Raw genomic sequence first — 16,516 nt, forward strand, 5'->3', positions numbered from 1 at the left:
CAGAGAACTTTAAAAATTATGTCAAGTATGTATTATCGAACACCTAGTAATTAGTTGGCCCACACTAAGCACTCAGTTGGCTATTCATTTTTTTAAAAGCCTTTAATTATGGAAAAAAAGTCAAACTTCATCAAAAAAGAGAAATTGTAAGAACCCCATATTCTCATTACACTGATTTAACAAGTCTAATGTTTTGTTACACTTGATTTATCTACTCATTTTTTAAAATTTCTAAAGGATTTTAAAGCAAATCACAGGTATTATGATATTTTTCCCTAAATACTTTGAGAACAGTCTCTGAAATATTAGGATATATTCTTACATAATAACTTGTCACAATAATACCTAATTAAATTAGTAATAATTATTTAAAGTTATTTAATATATGGTTCATATTCAAAGTTTCCCTAATTGTCTCAAAAATATCTTTTTACACTGATTTGTTCAAACCTGGATCTAAACAAGTTTCACACATTGCATTTTATTGTTACATCTCTTAATTCCTTTTTAATCTAAAGAGTCTCTCCTCCTCCCAGGCCCCACCTACCTTTTATACCTTTGACTTGCTGAAGGAATTGGGTTAATTGTCCCGTAGAATGTTGCCTATTCTAGATTTACCTCATTGCTACCTTATCAGGTAAATCTAGGTAGGGGTCCTTTATCTTGTTCCCCAATCTCCCATTTTTTTCTGTAAACTGGAAATTAGAGCAAAGAGCTTGATGAGATTTAGGTTCAGCCTTTTGAATAAGAACATAGCATAAAAAATGATTTAAAGAATTTTATTAAAATATAATATGTTAATTTTATAAAAGTAGAAAATGTATATAAGTAAAAAGAAGAAAAAATCTGTTATCTCATTAGCGATTATCTCATTAGCTGTTATCTTATTAACACTGTTAAAATTTTGGACATTTTAAATTATTCAAATTTTAAATTACTGTAACATTTAAACACTGTTAAAATTTTGGGATTTTTTTTTCCCAGTCTTGGTAATATGCAAAAATTCGTTGTTATTTTTATTATTTTGATGTAGCTATTTTCATAAAGCATATTATAATTTATATCCTTTTTATTTCATATGTAATTATGTGCTTTTCTGTATTACTATATAATAGTTAACCAGGGCTTATTGTTATTGTACTAAAGTTTATATACCAAATACACATATTTTAGGTATACAATTGGATGACTTTTATAAATGTTTCTACATTATGTAACCAATACCCCAATCAAGATAAAAAAACATTTCTGTTACCCTGGGAAGTTTACTCATCCTCCTTTCCAATCCAGTCCCCTCTAGACATTTCTGTCCTGATTTCTGTCACCATAAATTGGTTTTGCTTGTTGTATAACTTCAGGTAAATTAAATCACACACTAAATATTATTTTTGTGTTTAGCTGGGATTTTTAGTGAGAAAAATTATTAGTTGTGTTCATAACATGTTATTTATAATAATGTACATTTAAGAATATGGCTAGCTAAAAATATAAACCAAATTTTGCTAATTTGGGATTTTTAGTGACGTGTATTTTGGGATACCCCTTTCTCAGAAGATGTAGTGAAATTCAAGAGTAAACCTTACAGCTTGATCCCGGGCGCGGTGGATCACGCCTATAATCCCAGTACTTCGGGAGGGCGAGGCGGGTGGATCATGAGGACAGGAGATCCAGACCATCCTGGCCAACATAGTGAAACCCCGTCTCTACAAAAATTAAAAAAAATTAGCCAGGCATGGTGGCGGGCGCCTATAGTCCCAGCTACTCGGGAGGCTGAGGCAGCGGAATCACTTGAATCCAGGAGGCAGAGATTGCAGTGAGCCGAGATGGTGCCACTGCACTCCAACCTGGCAATAGTATGAGACTCCGTCTCAAAAACAACAACAACAACAACAACAACAACAAAAACTTTACAGCTTGGCATTTATGACCAGCTGTTACCCACTATCACCCTGAATCTGTTTGGGTCTAGGCCATAAGTACCCAGTAATATGATCACCAGCATAGAAATATAATATGGTGGAATGTAAAATTTAGCCATAAATTTCTCACTGTATCAGTGTGTTAATAAAATAAACCTTGTAATAAATAGCAAGTGGCATTAATAAATGTTAACCCAAAGAGATTTCACATATCTGTAACCTGAAATAAATACTTGGTGTTTGTGTAACTAAAATATTTTGGATATAATGTGATAATGAGTGAAGATAAGTCACAAGTATATCAGTGGAAAGAAAATTTAGTGAGCCACATAAAGATCAATGAAGAAGAGCAAGTAGTTGAAAAGCACAATCTTTTGACAAAAGATAAAAGGAATTTTAGGTATTCAATCTAGTGAAGAGAAAGTTTAACAATAGGAAACTGCCTTCCCTCATTCTCAAATGATTTAAAGTTTGAATTGTGATGTGAAAGACTTGAGCTGGCAAAAATCAAGAACTTTAGCAGGAAGTACTAAGCATCACAATAGTATTCTCTTTTTGAGAGGATTTTAAATGTTTTAATAGCTCAAGAATGATTGAAAAAGTCCTGTCTTAAGGGGGATAGATTAAATCCTTCACGAAGCCCATTCTACTGATGATACACAAAGCAAAAAGGAAAGCAAATCTGAGAAACAATATTACCTAATGCTTTTTTTCTTATATCAGTATCAGATTCTAGCTATTGCTTGATATATTCAAGTACACACACAAACACACACACACACACACCAGCCCTGCCAAGGAAACTAAAACATGTGATCTTACATCTGCTAGAGTAGAGGTTGCTATGACAACGGAGTGTAAGATGCATACATTTTTCTAATTCTAAAATGGTATATTTTCTCTGTTTCGATCAAGGCACTCTGAAAAATAAGCCAAAATGCAATAAACATGTTAATCACTGGAAAGAGGTTTACACAAAAGGAAAATTTTACTCAACCTTTCACTTTTATACTTCCTTTACTTCTTCCTCTTGTTCACTTAAAAATATCATTCATCCACAAAACAGAAAATAACTCTGAGACAAAGAAGTAATGCTTAATACTTAAACCAGAACAGTAACCAAAGGTCAAGCAGTGACACTACTTCCATTGATGTTGTCATGGAGAACATGCACTGATCTTTTATTCTTTGCATAGGGAGCAGTTTTAGAGTCTTTGACTCCTGTATCTATTAGCCCTGACTACCTGACCTGTGGTAGGTAACTGGATTCTATTAATAAGCAAATCCATTTTAGGACAGTAACTTACAGGGCAAATAATGATTTATTCTGATAAGAAATTACTGATTTTCATTTTTTAAACTTTTTTGTCATTTTATTTTTAAAAATCAGAATATTTTTTGTAAAGGAAATTGTCCCGGCAAATACCTGATACTGATTTTCAACTCCAAATTGAATAGTAAATGACAGTGTAAGAGTTGACTTTGTTCCCATTAACTAAGCTAAGTCATGCTAAGTACCAACAGTCCAGAGGGACTTGAAAGAAGGAAGGGAAAGGACAAAGAAAAGTAAGAGCAGGGGGTGAGATGAGAGGGAGAAAGGATAAGCAGAGGGAAACAATGGCAAGTGATAAGATGCCTCTGATAACAGACAGGCATTATCAAAGTAAAAAATAAGCTTAAAAAATTGTCCAATATACTTAGAAAAATATTTACTTTTTCTCCTAAGAATTTGATTCTGGAGTATGGTTCCAATATTATGAGGTTAAATGTGTGTTATAAATTTGTAAGATGAGCCACATTCACTCTCGCAGTCTTACAGTGATGAAATTCCATTAGTAATGCTTAGGTATTCATATTGCTGATAAAATAATCTTCTCATTAAATCTTTGCTAACAGGGCTGTGGCCTGTTTGATAATTAGCTACTGCAATGTATTTTTCATGTAGTTAGTCAGACCCTTCTCACCAACAATGAACCTGCTTTCTGCAGGAAAATGTACTCAGTGACTTGCCTCATCTTTCCTATGTCTCATATTTATGATTCATTCATCTACAAGACAATAAAGCTTATTGTATTATTAGAAAGCATCAGAAAATCTATTTAAATGTATTAAAAATGTGATATTATAGTCCAAAGAAGGGGACAACTACTTTTTTGCTTTATCATTTATTGCCTTTAATAATGCCATATTATTTTTTGCTCCTTTAAAATTGTTAGCAATGCAACTCATATTGTCCAAAGAAAAACTTACAGTTCATATAGCAAAATAATTAATTTTTGTGTGTACTTTTTAAAAGACCAAAATATGCCTTGCTGGATGAATGTACCAGTGCTGTCAGCATTGATGTCGAAGGAAAGATATTTCAGGCTGCAAAAGGGGCTGGAATTTCCTTACTCTCTATAACACACAGGCCTTCTCTTTGGTAAGTGTTTCTAGTGCTAATTTGTGGTAGATGGTTTTTCCTTAAATTTCTCAAAAAATAACTTTGCCAAATTTTTCACAGTAGAGGGTAGGGTATTTCACTTATTTTCTACCCATATTTCTCTTAAGTTGCACATTAGTAGCTTAGATACTCCCTACCTAATATCATTAGTGTATTATTTGAATTATCATCACTTTCCAGTAATTCTTAAAAGACATGGAAAAATCCAGTGATTTATTTTAATGGAAAATATTTATCATTACCCAGTAACATGTACTGGGAAAAATATATTTATATATTTGTACATCATTCTTTTAGTCTTTTCTCTAAAACCCAGGAAAGTAAAATCTGGGGAAAAAAATATATGTACACACAACTTGATATTCCCCCAAAGGATTAAGTGGAGAAAACACAGGTGGTGGTGGGGAAGGGGGGAGGGCTTATTTTTAGTTGGTTTAAAGAAAAATGAGCTAAATTTTTTTAGAACTAATATCTCATAAAACCATATAGAATTTCCCCTTCAAATAAAGATGCTAATTTTACAATTCCCCTACTTTAAATTGATTCATCATCATCATAATAGTTGAGCACTTATTCTGTTCCAGGTACATCTTATTTAAGCCTCACAACAACCCTGTGGAATTTAGGAAATCTAATCTTCCTATTTTACAGATGAAGAAACTGAGAACTAGAAAAGTGAGATACGTCCATGGTCACATACTCTGTACTACAGCACACGGCTCTCATTATAAGGAACTCAAAGTGTATCTCATGCATTAACCATAAATACTACATTCTCTACTTTTGCATTTCTATTTAATCAATGAAAATTTTTTCTTTTGACTTCTTAGTAACTATAACTGTCTCTATATATGCTTTGGCCTCCTGTTTTCTAAAGGACTGCACAGGATTCCTCCTCTCTCTCTTTCTGGCTGCAGCATTCGTTGGCAGGTGGCTGATCAGATTTCATGCCAAAGTTGTCATCATGTACATGGCTTCAAATCTAGCCTAGTAGCAAGCATTATTGGAATTAATCCTTGAAGCCCTTCTAGACCTTTGACCTTATAAAGAATGTTTACATTAAAATTGTTAGCAAACAGTATTCATCCAATCAGGCTTTTATTGTTCAAAATTCTTTGACTCTGAGTTTCATTTATATTGAAAAGATAATCTATTTTCACACTCAGTTTAAACCTTCAGATTTTTCAGAATTTTTAAAAAATATACTTTCTGGATCTAGTCCAGCATGAGTTAGGATCCATGCCAATGAATATGCTTCCTCTTTTATCCTGAAGAAGACCAACAGGACCTAGATCTTTAAGACAATAATGACATTTGCCTGTAAATCCTCTGAATCAAGGACAACACAGAGCTAGGCCAGTACTCTTGAGCCCTTTTTGGTATGAACCTTGATTTCCAGACTTTCTCCCAAATTAATCACATGTTGGGACATATTAGGCTTGGAGTTTTTCTGACCTGTGTTAATGGATTTATTATGCTATCCTGCCATTCAATTCCTTACTCAAGTAGCCTTAGGAGGCATTGAAAGCATATATAGCCATTGTTTCCTCAATTGAGGGAACAAATATTCTTTTTAAGTAAATAACAAAATCTGTAAGGCTATGCCTTTTGACAAGAAACACATTTTTAATTGCAGCTACCCAAGTACATTTCTCCACAAAACAAAACAACATGTTAGTTCTGATTTTTTTATTTAGCTTTGCCATTTCAGGTTGTCATTTCTGATTATTCTTTCTCTCAGGGAAAATAAAAATTTCATTTTCCCTGAATAGATTTCAGAAGTGGGGAAAGATGTGTCATATTTTTCCCATAACAACAAATGAGTAATTGTTGATTGTAAAGATTAAAATCAATACTAGTGTCTGAAGAAGTAAAAATTTATAGAAGCTTATTAAAATTTCTGATTCCTGGATAGAATTATAGCTGTATAACCATCACTTTCCTAAGCTTTTTCCTATTTGTGAAGGAAGTTTAAAGATTATCTCAAATGAGTTTCAGTTAAAATAGATAAACCCTGAAATATTATCTCAGCTTGTAATATAGAACATGCCTTTGAATCTCAGGGTAGGAAACGCCTACACAGTTGGTTCCTCCCATGTAGAAATCAAATAATGTTGTAAGACCAGAGTGATGAGCCAAACCATCATTATACATCGAAGGTGGGTTTTGCCCAATATATGAATGACCATGTATGAGTGAGATCATGTGGTATTTGTCTTTCTGTGTCTAGCTTATTTCACTTACTATAATGTCCTCCAGGTTCTTCCATGTTTTTGTAAGTGGCGGGATTTTATTCTTTTTTACAGTGGAGTAGTATTCCATCATGTATATATATATATAACATTCTTTATCTTTTCATCCACTGATGGACACTAGGGTTGATTCCATATGTTGGCTGTAAAAATAGTGCTGCAATAAACATGGGAGTGCAGTTATCTCTTTGACATACTGAGATCATTTCCTTTGCATATATTCCCAGTGGGGGATTGCTGGATCATTTTGTAGTTCTATTTTTAACATTTTGAGGAACCTCCTTACTGTTTTCCATGATGGCTGTACTAATTTATATTCCCACCAAAGGTGTGTAAGAGTTCCCTTTTTTCCACATCCTCACCAACACTTTCTGTCATTTTCTTAATAGCCATTCTGACAAGAGTGAGGTGATTTGAATTTACCTAACGATTAGTGTTGTTGAGCATTTTTTGATATGCCTGTTTGTCATTTGTGTGTATCTTCTTTTGAGAAATGTTCATTCAGATCTTCTGTCCATTTTGTAATCAGGTTATTCATTTTCTTGCTATTTAGTTGTTTGAATTTCTTATATATGTTGGCTGTTATCAGATGTATAGTTTCCAAATATTTTCTCCAATTTGATAGGTATCTCTTCATTCTGTTGATTGTTTTCTTTGTTGCACAGAAGCTTTTGAGTTTGATGTAATCCCATTTGTCTATTTTTACTTTTGTTGCCTATGCTCTTGAGGTCATATCCAAAACTCATTGCCCAAATTTCATTGTCATTTCAAATTTATATCCAAATGTCATTGTCATGAAATTTTTGCCCTACGTATTCTAATAATTTCAGGTCTTGCATTGAAGTCTTTAATCCATTTTGAGTTGGTTTTTGCATATGGTGAGCAATAAGGGTCAAATTTCATTCTTCTACCTGTGGATATACAGTTTCCCACAATTTATTGAGGATACTGCCCTTTCCCAATAGTGTGTTCTTGGCAACTTTGTTGAAAATCAGTTGACTATAAATACAAGGATTTATTTCTGGGTTCTCTATTCTATTCCTTAAGTCTGTGTGTCTGTTTTTGTGTCAGTACAATGCTGTTTGGGTTGCTACAGTTTGGTAGTATATTTTGACACCAGGTAGTGTGATGGCTCCAGCTTTGTACCTTATGCTCAAGAATTTTTTCACTATTCTGGGTGTTTTGCAGTTGCACACAAATTTTAGAATTTTTTTTCTATTTCTCTGAAGACTATCATTGGCATTTTCATAGGGATTGAATTGAATATGTAGATCACTTTGGGTAGTGTTGACATTTTAACAATATTAATTCTTCCAATTCATAAACATGAGATATCATTTTATTTGTGTATGTGTGTCCTCTTCGATTCCTTACATTAATGTTTTATAGTTTCATTATAGAGACCTTACACCTCCTTGCTTATATTTATGCCTAAGTGTTTAACTTTTTCTAGCTATTGAAAATGGGATTGTTTCCTTGATTTTTTTCACATAATTTGCTGTCAGTGTAGAGAAATGCTACTGATTTTTACATACTGATTTTGTATCTTGCAACTTTACTGAATTCATTTATAAATCTAATGTTTTCTGATGGAGTCTTTAGTACTTTCTATATATAAATGTGGTACATAACATTAACAAAATGAAGGATAAGAACATGTTATCTGGGGGAGTGGAGCCAAGAGGGCCGAATAGGAACAGCTCCAGTCTACAGCTCCCAGCATCAGCGATGCAGAAGACAGGTGTTTTTTGCATTTCCAACTGAGGTACCGGGTTCATCTCACTGGGGAGTGTCAGAAAGCGGGTGCAGGACAGTGGGTGCAGACCACTGAGCGTGAGGCGAAGCAGGGCGAGGCATCGCCTCACCCAGGATGCACAAGGGGTCAGGGAATTCCCTTTCCTACTCAAAGTAAGGGGTGACAGATGGCACCTGGAAAATCGGGTCACTCCCACCCTAATACTGCACTTTTCCAACAGTCTTAGCAAACGGCACACCAGGAGATTACATCCCGCGCTTGGCTCGAAGGGTACTACGCCCACGGAGCCTTGCTCATTGCTAGCACAGCAGTCTGAGATCAAACTGCAAGACGGCAGCAAGGCTGGGGAGGGGCGCCCGCCATTGCCAAGGCTTCAGTAGGTAAACAAAGCAGCAGGGAAGCTCCAACTGGGTGGAGCCCACCACAGCTCAAGGAGGCCTGCTTGGATCTGTAGACTCAACCTCTGGGGGTAGGGCATAGACAAACAAAAGGCAGCAGAATACTCTGCAGACTTAAATGTCCCTGTCTGACAACTTTGAAGAGAGCAGTGGTTCTCACAGCACACAGCTGGAGATCTGAGAATGGACAGACTGCCTCCTCAAGTGGGTCCCTGACACCCAAGTAGCCTAACTGGGATGCACCCCCCAGTAGGGGCAGACTTACACCACACACCGCTGGGTACTCCTCTGAGAAAAAACTTCCAGAGGAATGAACAGGCAACAACATTGGCTGTTCAGGAATATTTGCTGTTCTGCAGCCTCCGCAGCTGAAACCCAGACAAACAGGGTTTGGAGTGGACCTCTAGCAAACTCCAACAGATCTGCAGTTGAGGGTCCTGACTGTTAGCAGGAAAACTAAGAAACAGAAAGGACATGAACACCAAAACCCCACCTGTAAATCACCATCATCAAAGACCAAAGGTAGATAAAACCACAAAGATGGGGAAAAAACAGAGCAGAAAAACTGGAAACTCTAAAAATCAGAGCACCTCTCCTCCTCCAAAGGAACACAGCTCCTCACCAGCAACGGAACAAAGCTGGATGGAAAATGACTTTGACGAGTTCAGAGAAGAAGGCTTCTGATGATCAAACTACTCCGAGCTAAAGGAGGGAGTTCGAACCCATGGAAAACAAGTTAAAAACCTTGAAAAAAAATTAGACGAATGGCTAACTAGAATAACCAGTGCAGAGAAGTCCTTAAAGGACATGAGGGAGCTGAAAACCATGGCACGAGAACTAACATGGCGAATGCACAAGCCTCCGTAGCTGATTCAATCAACTGGAAGAAAGGGTATCAGTGATGGAAGATCAAATGAATGAAATGAAGTGAGAAGAGAAGTTTAGAGAAAAAGGAATAAAAAGAAATGAACAAAGCCTCCAAGAAATATGGGACTATGTGAAAAGACCAAATCTACATCTGATTGGTGTACCTGAAAGTGACGGGGAGAATGGAATCAAGTTGGAAAACACTCTGCAGGATATTATCCAGGAGAACTTCCCCAATCTAGCAAGGCAGGCCAACATTCAAATTCAGGAAATACAGAGAACGCCACAAAGATACTCCTCAAGAAGAGCAACTCCAAGACACATAATTGTCAGATTCACCAAAGTTGAAATGAAGGAAAAAATGTTAAGGGCAGCCAGAGAGAAAGGTCGGGTTACCCACAAAGGGAAGCCCATCAGACTAACAGCTGATCTCTCAGCAGAAACTCTACAAGCCAAAAGAGAGTGGGGGCCAATATTCAACATTCTTAAAGAAAAGAATTTTCAACCCAGAATTTCATATCCAGCCAAACTAAGCTTCATAAGTGAAGGAGAAATCAAATCCTTTACAGACAAGCAAATGCTGAGAGATTTTGTCACCACTAGGCCTGCCCTAAAAGAGCTCCTGAAGGAAGCACTAAACATGGAAAGGAACAACCAGTACCAGGCACTGCAAAAGGATGCCTAATTGTAAAGACCATGCAGACTAGGAAGAAATTGCATCAACTAATGAGCAAAATAATCAGCTAACATCATAATGACAGGATCAAATTCACACATAACAATATTAACCTTAAATGTAAATGGGCTAAATGCTCCAATTAAAAGACACAGACTGGCAAATTGGATAAAGAGTCAATACAGTGTGCTGTATTCCCCAGACCCATCTCACGTTCAGAGACACACATAGGCTCAAAATAAAGGGATGGAGGAAGACCTACCAAGCAAATGGAAAACAAAAAATGCAGGGGTTGCAATCCTAGTCTCTAATAAAACAGACTTTAAACCAACAAAGATCAAAAGAGACAAAGAAGGCCATTACATAATGGTAAAGGGATCAATTCAACAAGAAGAGCTAACTATTCTAAATATATATGCACCCAATACAGAAGCACCCAGATTCATAAAGCAAGTCCTCAGAGACCTAGAAAGAGACTCCCGCACAATAATATTGGGAGAGTTTAACACCCCACTGTCGACATTAGACAGATCAATGAGACAGAAAGTTAACAAGGATATCCAGGAATTGAACTCAGCTCTGCACCAAGCAGACCTAATAGACATCTACAGAACTCTCCACACCAAGTCAACACAATATACATTCTTCTAAGCACTACACCACACCTATTCCAAAATTGAGCACATAGTTGGAAGTAAAGAACTCCTCATCAAATGTAAAAGAACAGAAATTATAACAAACTGTCTCTCAGACCACAGTGCAATCAAATTAGAACTCAGGATTAAGAAACTCACTCAAAACCGCTAAACTACATGGAAACTGAACAACCTGCTCCTGAGTGACTACTGGGTACATAACAAAATGAAGGCAGAAATAAAGATGTTCTTTGAAACCAATGAGAACAAAGACACAACGTACCAGAATTTCTGGGACACATTCAAAGCAGTGTGTAGAGGGAAATTTATAGCACTAAATGCCCACAAGAGAAAGCAGGAAAGATCTAAAATTGACACCCTAACATCACAATTAAAAGAAATAGAGGAGCAAGAGCAAACACATTCAAAAGCTAGCAGAAGGCAAGAAATAACTAAGATCAGAGCAGAACTGAAGGAAATAGAGACACAAAAAACCTTTCAAAAAAATCAATGAATCCAGGAGCTGGTTTTTTGAAAAGATCAACAAAATCGGTAGACCCCTAGCAAGACTAATAGAGAAGAAAAGAGAGAAGAATCAAATAGACACAACAAAAAATGATAAAGGGGATATCACCACCGATCCCACAGAAATACAAACTACCATCAGAGAATACTATAGACACCTCTACACAAATAAACTAGAAAATCTAGAAGAAATGGATAAATTCCACGACACATACAACCTCCCAAGACTAAACCAGGAAGAATTTCAATCTCTGAATAAACCAATAACAGGATCTGAAATTGAGGCAATAATTAATAGCTTACCAACCAAAAAAACTCCAGGACCAGACGGATTCACAGCCGAATTCTACCAGAGGTACAAGGAGGAACTGGTACCATTCTTTCTGGAACTATTCCAATAAATAGAAAAAGAGGGAATCCTCCCTAACTCATTTTATGAGGCCAGCATCATCCTGATACCAAAGCCTGGCAGAGACACAACAAAAAAAGAGAATTTTAGACCAATATCCCAGATGAACATTGATGCAAAAATCCTCAATAAAACATTGGCAAACTAAATCCAGCAGCACATCAAAAAGCTTATCCACCATGATCAAGTGGGCTTCATCCCTGGGATGCAAGGCTGGTTCAACATATGCAAATCAATAAATGTAATCCAGCATATAAACAGAACCAATGACAAAAACCATAAGATTATCTCAATAGATGCAGAAAAGGCCTCTGACAAAATTCAACAACCCTTCATGCTAAAAACTTTCAATAAATTAGGTATTGATGGGATGCATCTCAAAATAATTAGAGCTATCTATGACAAACCCACAGCCAATGTCATACTGAATGGGCAAAAACTGGGAGCATTCCCTTTGAAAACTGGCACAAGACAGGGATGCCCTCTCTCACCACTCCTATTAAACATAGTGTTAGAAGTTCTGGCCAGGGCAATCAGGCAGGAAAGGAAATAAAGGGGATTATATTAGGAAAAGAGGAAGTCAAGTTGTCCCTGTTTGCAGATGACATGGTTGTATACCTAGAAAACCCCATTGTCTCTGCCCAAAATCTCCTTAAGCTGATAAGCAACTTCAGCAAAGTCTCAGGATACAAAATCGATATGCAAAAATCACAAGCATTCTTATACACCAATAACAGACAAACAGAGAGCCAAATCATGAGTGAACTCCCATTCACAATTGCTTCCAAGAGAACAAAATACCTAGGAATCCAACTTACAAGGGATGTGAAGGACCTCTTCAAGGTGAACCACAAACCACTGCTCAATGAAATAAAAGAGGATACAAACAAATGGAAGAACATTCCATGCTCATGGGTAGGAAGAATCAATATTGTGAGAATGGCCATACTGCCCAAAGTAATTTATAGATTCAATGCCATCCCCATCAAGCTACCAATGACTTTCTTCACAGAATTGGAAAAAACTACTTTAAAGTTCATATGGAACCAAAAAAGAGCCCATATTGCCAAGTTGATCCTAAGCCAAAAGAACAAAGCTGGAGGCATCACGCTACCCAACTTCAAACTATACTACAAGGCTACAGTAACCAAAACAGCATGGTACTAGTACCAAAACAGAGATATAGCCAATGGAACAGAACAGAGCCCTCAGAAATAATGCTGCATATCTACAACCATCTGATCTTTGACAAACCTGACAAAAACAAGCAATGGGGAAACGATTCCCTATTTAATAAATGGTGCTGGGAAAACTGGCTAGCCATATGTAGAAAGCTGAAACTGGATCCCTTCCTTACACCTTATACAAAAATTAATTCAAGATGGATTCAAGACTTAAATGTTAGACCTAAAACCATAAAAACCCTAGAAGAAAACCTAGGCAATACCATTCAGGACATAGGCATGGGCAAGGACTTCATGTCTAAAATACCAAAAGCAATGGCAACAAAAGCCAAAATTGACAAATGGGATCTAATTAAACTAAAGAGTTTCTGCACAGCAAAAGAAACTACCATTAGAGTGAACAGGCAACCTACAGAATGGGAGAAAATTTTTGCAATCTACTCATCTGACAAAGGGCTAATATCCAGAATCTACAATGAACTCCAACAAATTTACAAGAAAAAAAAACAACCCCATCAAAAAGTGGGCAAAGGATATGAACAGACACTTCTCAAAAGAAGACATTTATGCAGCCAAAAGACACATGAAGAAATGCTCATCATCATTGGCCATCAGAGCAATGCAAATCAAAACCACAATGAGATACCATCTCACACCAGTTAGAATGGTAATTATTAAAAAGTCAGGAAACAACAGGTGCTGGAGAGGATGTGGAGAAACAGGAACACTTTTCCACTGTTGGTGGGACTGCAAACTAGTTTAACCATTGTGGAAGTCAGTGTGGCGATTCCTCAGGGATCTAGAACTAGAACTACCATTTGACCCAGCCATCCCATTACTGGGTATATACGCAAAGGATTATAAATCATGCTGCTATAAAGACACATGCACACATATGTTTATTGTGGCACTATACACAATAGCAAAGACTTGTAATCAAGCCAAATGTCCAACAATGATAGACTGAATTAAGAAAATGTGGCACATATACACCATGGAATACTATGCAGCCATAAAAAATGATGAGTTCATGTCCTTTGTAAGGATATGGATGAAGCTGGAAACCCTCATTCTCAGCAAACTATCACAAGGACAAAAAAACCAAACACCACATGTTCTCACTCATAGGTGTGAATTGAACAATGAGAACACATAGACACAGGAAGGGGAATATCACACACAGGGGCCTGTTGTGAGGTGGGGGGAGGGTGGAGGGATAGCATTAGGAGATATAACTAATGTTAAATGATGAGTTAATGGTTGCAGCACACCAACATGGCACATGTATACATATGTAACCAACCTGCATGTTGTGGACATGTACCCTAAAACTTAAAGTACAATTAAAAAAAAAAAAAGAACATGTTATCTGCAGCCAGGAACAATTTATCTTTTTCCTTTATTTAACTTTTTCCTTTATTTATCTTTTTCCTTTCAAATTCAGATGCCTTTATTTCTTTTTCTTGCCTAATTGCTCTGGGTAGGACTTTCAGTAGTACACTGAATGTAAGTGGCAAAAGTGAGCGTTCTTATTCTTACCTTGTTCCGTATCTTACAGAAAACATGTTATTTTTGTTTGTTTGTTTGTTTAGAGTCAGGGTCTCACTCTGTCACCCAGGCTGGACTGCAGAGGTGTGATCATATCTCACTGCAACCAAAAAACCCCTAGGATCAAGTGATCTTCCCACCTTGGCCTCCCAAAGTACTAAGATTTACAGGCATGAGCCACCATGCCTGGTTGCAGAGGGAAAGTTTTAAACTTTTCCCTTTTCAGTATAGATGTTAGCTGTGGGCTTGTCACATATGGTCTTTATTATGTTGAGCTATGTTCCTCCTATGCTTAGTTTGTTGAGTGTTTTTAGCATAAAAGGATGTTCAATTTTATCAAATGCTTGTTCTGTGTCAATTAAGATAATCATATTTTTTGTCCTTCATTTTGTTAATGTTATGTACCACATTTATTGCTTTGCATATGTTCAACCTTTCTTGCATCTCCAGGATGAATTCCACGTGATCATGGTGAATGACCTTTTTAAAGTGCTGTTGAATTCAGTTTGCTGGTATTTTGTTGATGATTTTTGCATCTATGTTCATCAGGGATATTGGCCTGTAGTTTTCTTTTTCTTGTTGTTGTCTTTTTGTTTGGTTTCAGTATCAGGCTAATGCTGGCCTTGTAGAATAAGTTTGGACATATTCCTTCCTCTTCAATTTTTGGAATAGTTTGAGAACTAATATTAGTTCTTTAAATATTTGGTAGAATTTGGTAGTTAAGCCATCAGATTCTGGGACTTTCTTGATGTGATTCCATTTCCTTATTTGTTATTTGTCTGTTGACATTTTCTGTTTCTTCATAGTTCAATCTTTGTAGGTCGTATGTGTTCAAAATTTATTCATTTCTTCTAGGTTAATCAATTTGTTGGTTTATAATTGTTTACAACAGTCTCATCATTCTTTGTATTTCTGTAGTATTAATTATAATTTCTCTTTTTTAATCTCTGAATTTATTTATTTGAATCTTCTTTCTTTTTTCTTATTCTAGATAAACATTTGTCAAATTTGGTTATCTTTGAAAAAATCAATTATTAATTTTTGCTGATATTTTATGTTGTTTTTCCAGGCTCTATTTTATTTGTTTCCACTCTGATGTATATTATTTCCTTTCTTTTACTAGTTTTGGTTTGGATTTGTTCTTGTTTTCCAGTTCCTTGACCTACAATATTAGGTTGTTTATTTGACATTTTTAATCTATTTTGATGCAGGTATTTGTTGCTATAAATTTTCCTGTTTAAATTGCTTTTGCTGTATTCTACAGATTTGGTATGTTGTGTTTCCATTTTTGTTTTCAGAAGAAAATTTTTAAAATTTTTCTTTTAATTTCTTTATTGACCCATTGGTTAACCAATATCATGTTGTTTAATTTCTATGTATTTGTAAGTTTCCAAAGTTCTTCCTGTTTATTGATTTCTAGGTTTATATCATTCAGGAGAGAAAAGACACTTGATATAATTTCAATCTTCTTAAATTTTTGAAGACTTGTTTTATGGCATTACATTGATCTATCCTGGAGAATGTTCCATGTGTAGTTGAGAAGAGTGTATATTCTGAAGCTTTTTGATGAAATTTTCTATAAATATTTGTTAGATCCATTTGGTTTAGAATATAGCTTAAATCTGGTGTTTCTTTCTTGATTTTCTGTCTGGATGATCTAATTGCTGAAAGTAGGGTGTTGAAGTCTCCTACTCGTATTGTAGTTCACTTCTTTCAGATCTAGGAGTATTTGATTTATATATGTATGTGCTCTGATGTTGGGTTCAAATATATTCAGAATTGTCATATCTTCTTGCTGAATTGACCTGTTTATTATTATATAATAACATTCTGGGCCTCTTTTATAGCTTTCACTTAAAGTCTATTTTACCTGACATTAGTATAGCTACTCCTGATGCCTTTTA

The 16,516-nt window shown here is 35.9% G+C and overlaps 1 protein-coding gene across 4 annotated transcripts in view; it reads left to right on the forward strand.

Annotated features, from left to right (window-relative positions):
• The window catches only part of ABCD2 (ATP binding cassette subfamily D member 2), a 75,676-nt gene that overhangs the window by 43,906 nt on the left and 15,254 nt on the right, over window positions 1–16,516 (forward strand). Inside the window, exons 9-10 of one of the 4 annotated variants that reach the window (XM_034936023.3) lie at window positions 4,216–4,341; window positions 4,947–12,783. The exons of 1 other annotated variant lie outside the window; for it this stretch is intronic. In XM_034936023.3, coding sequence (XP_034791914.1) covers window positions 4,216–4,341; window positions 4,947–5,121 — 301 coding nt within the window. In that variant the 3' untranslated portion in view covers window positions 5,122–12,783. Of the gene's footprint in view, window positions 1–4,215; window positions 4,342–4,946; window positions 12,784–16,516 lie in introns of those variants that run through there. 2 more of the 4 variants (XM_034936025.4, XM_003825724.4) reach the window with 2 other exon arrangements.

The sequence above is a fragment of the Pan paniscus genome, chromosome 10, assembly GCF_029289425.2.
Source record: "Pan paniscus chromosome 10, NHGRI_mPanPan1-v2.0_pri, whole genome shotgun sequence".
NCBI lineage: Eukaryota > Metazoa > Chordata > Mammalia > Primates > Hominidae > Pan > Pan paniscus.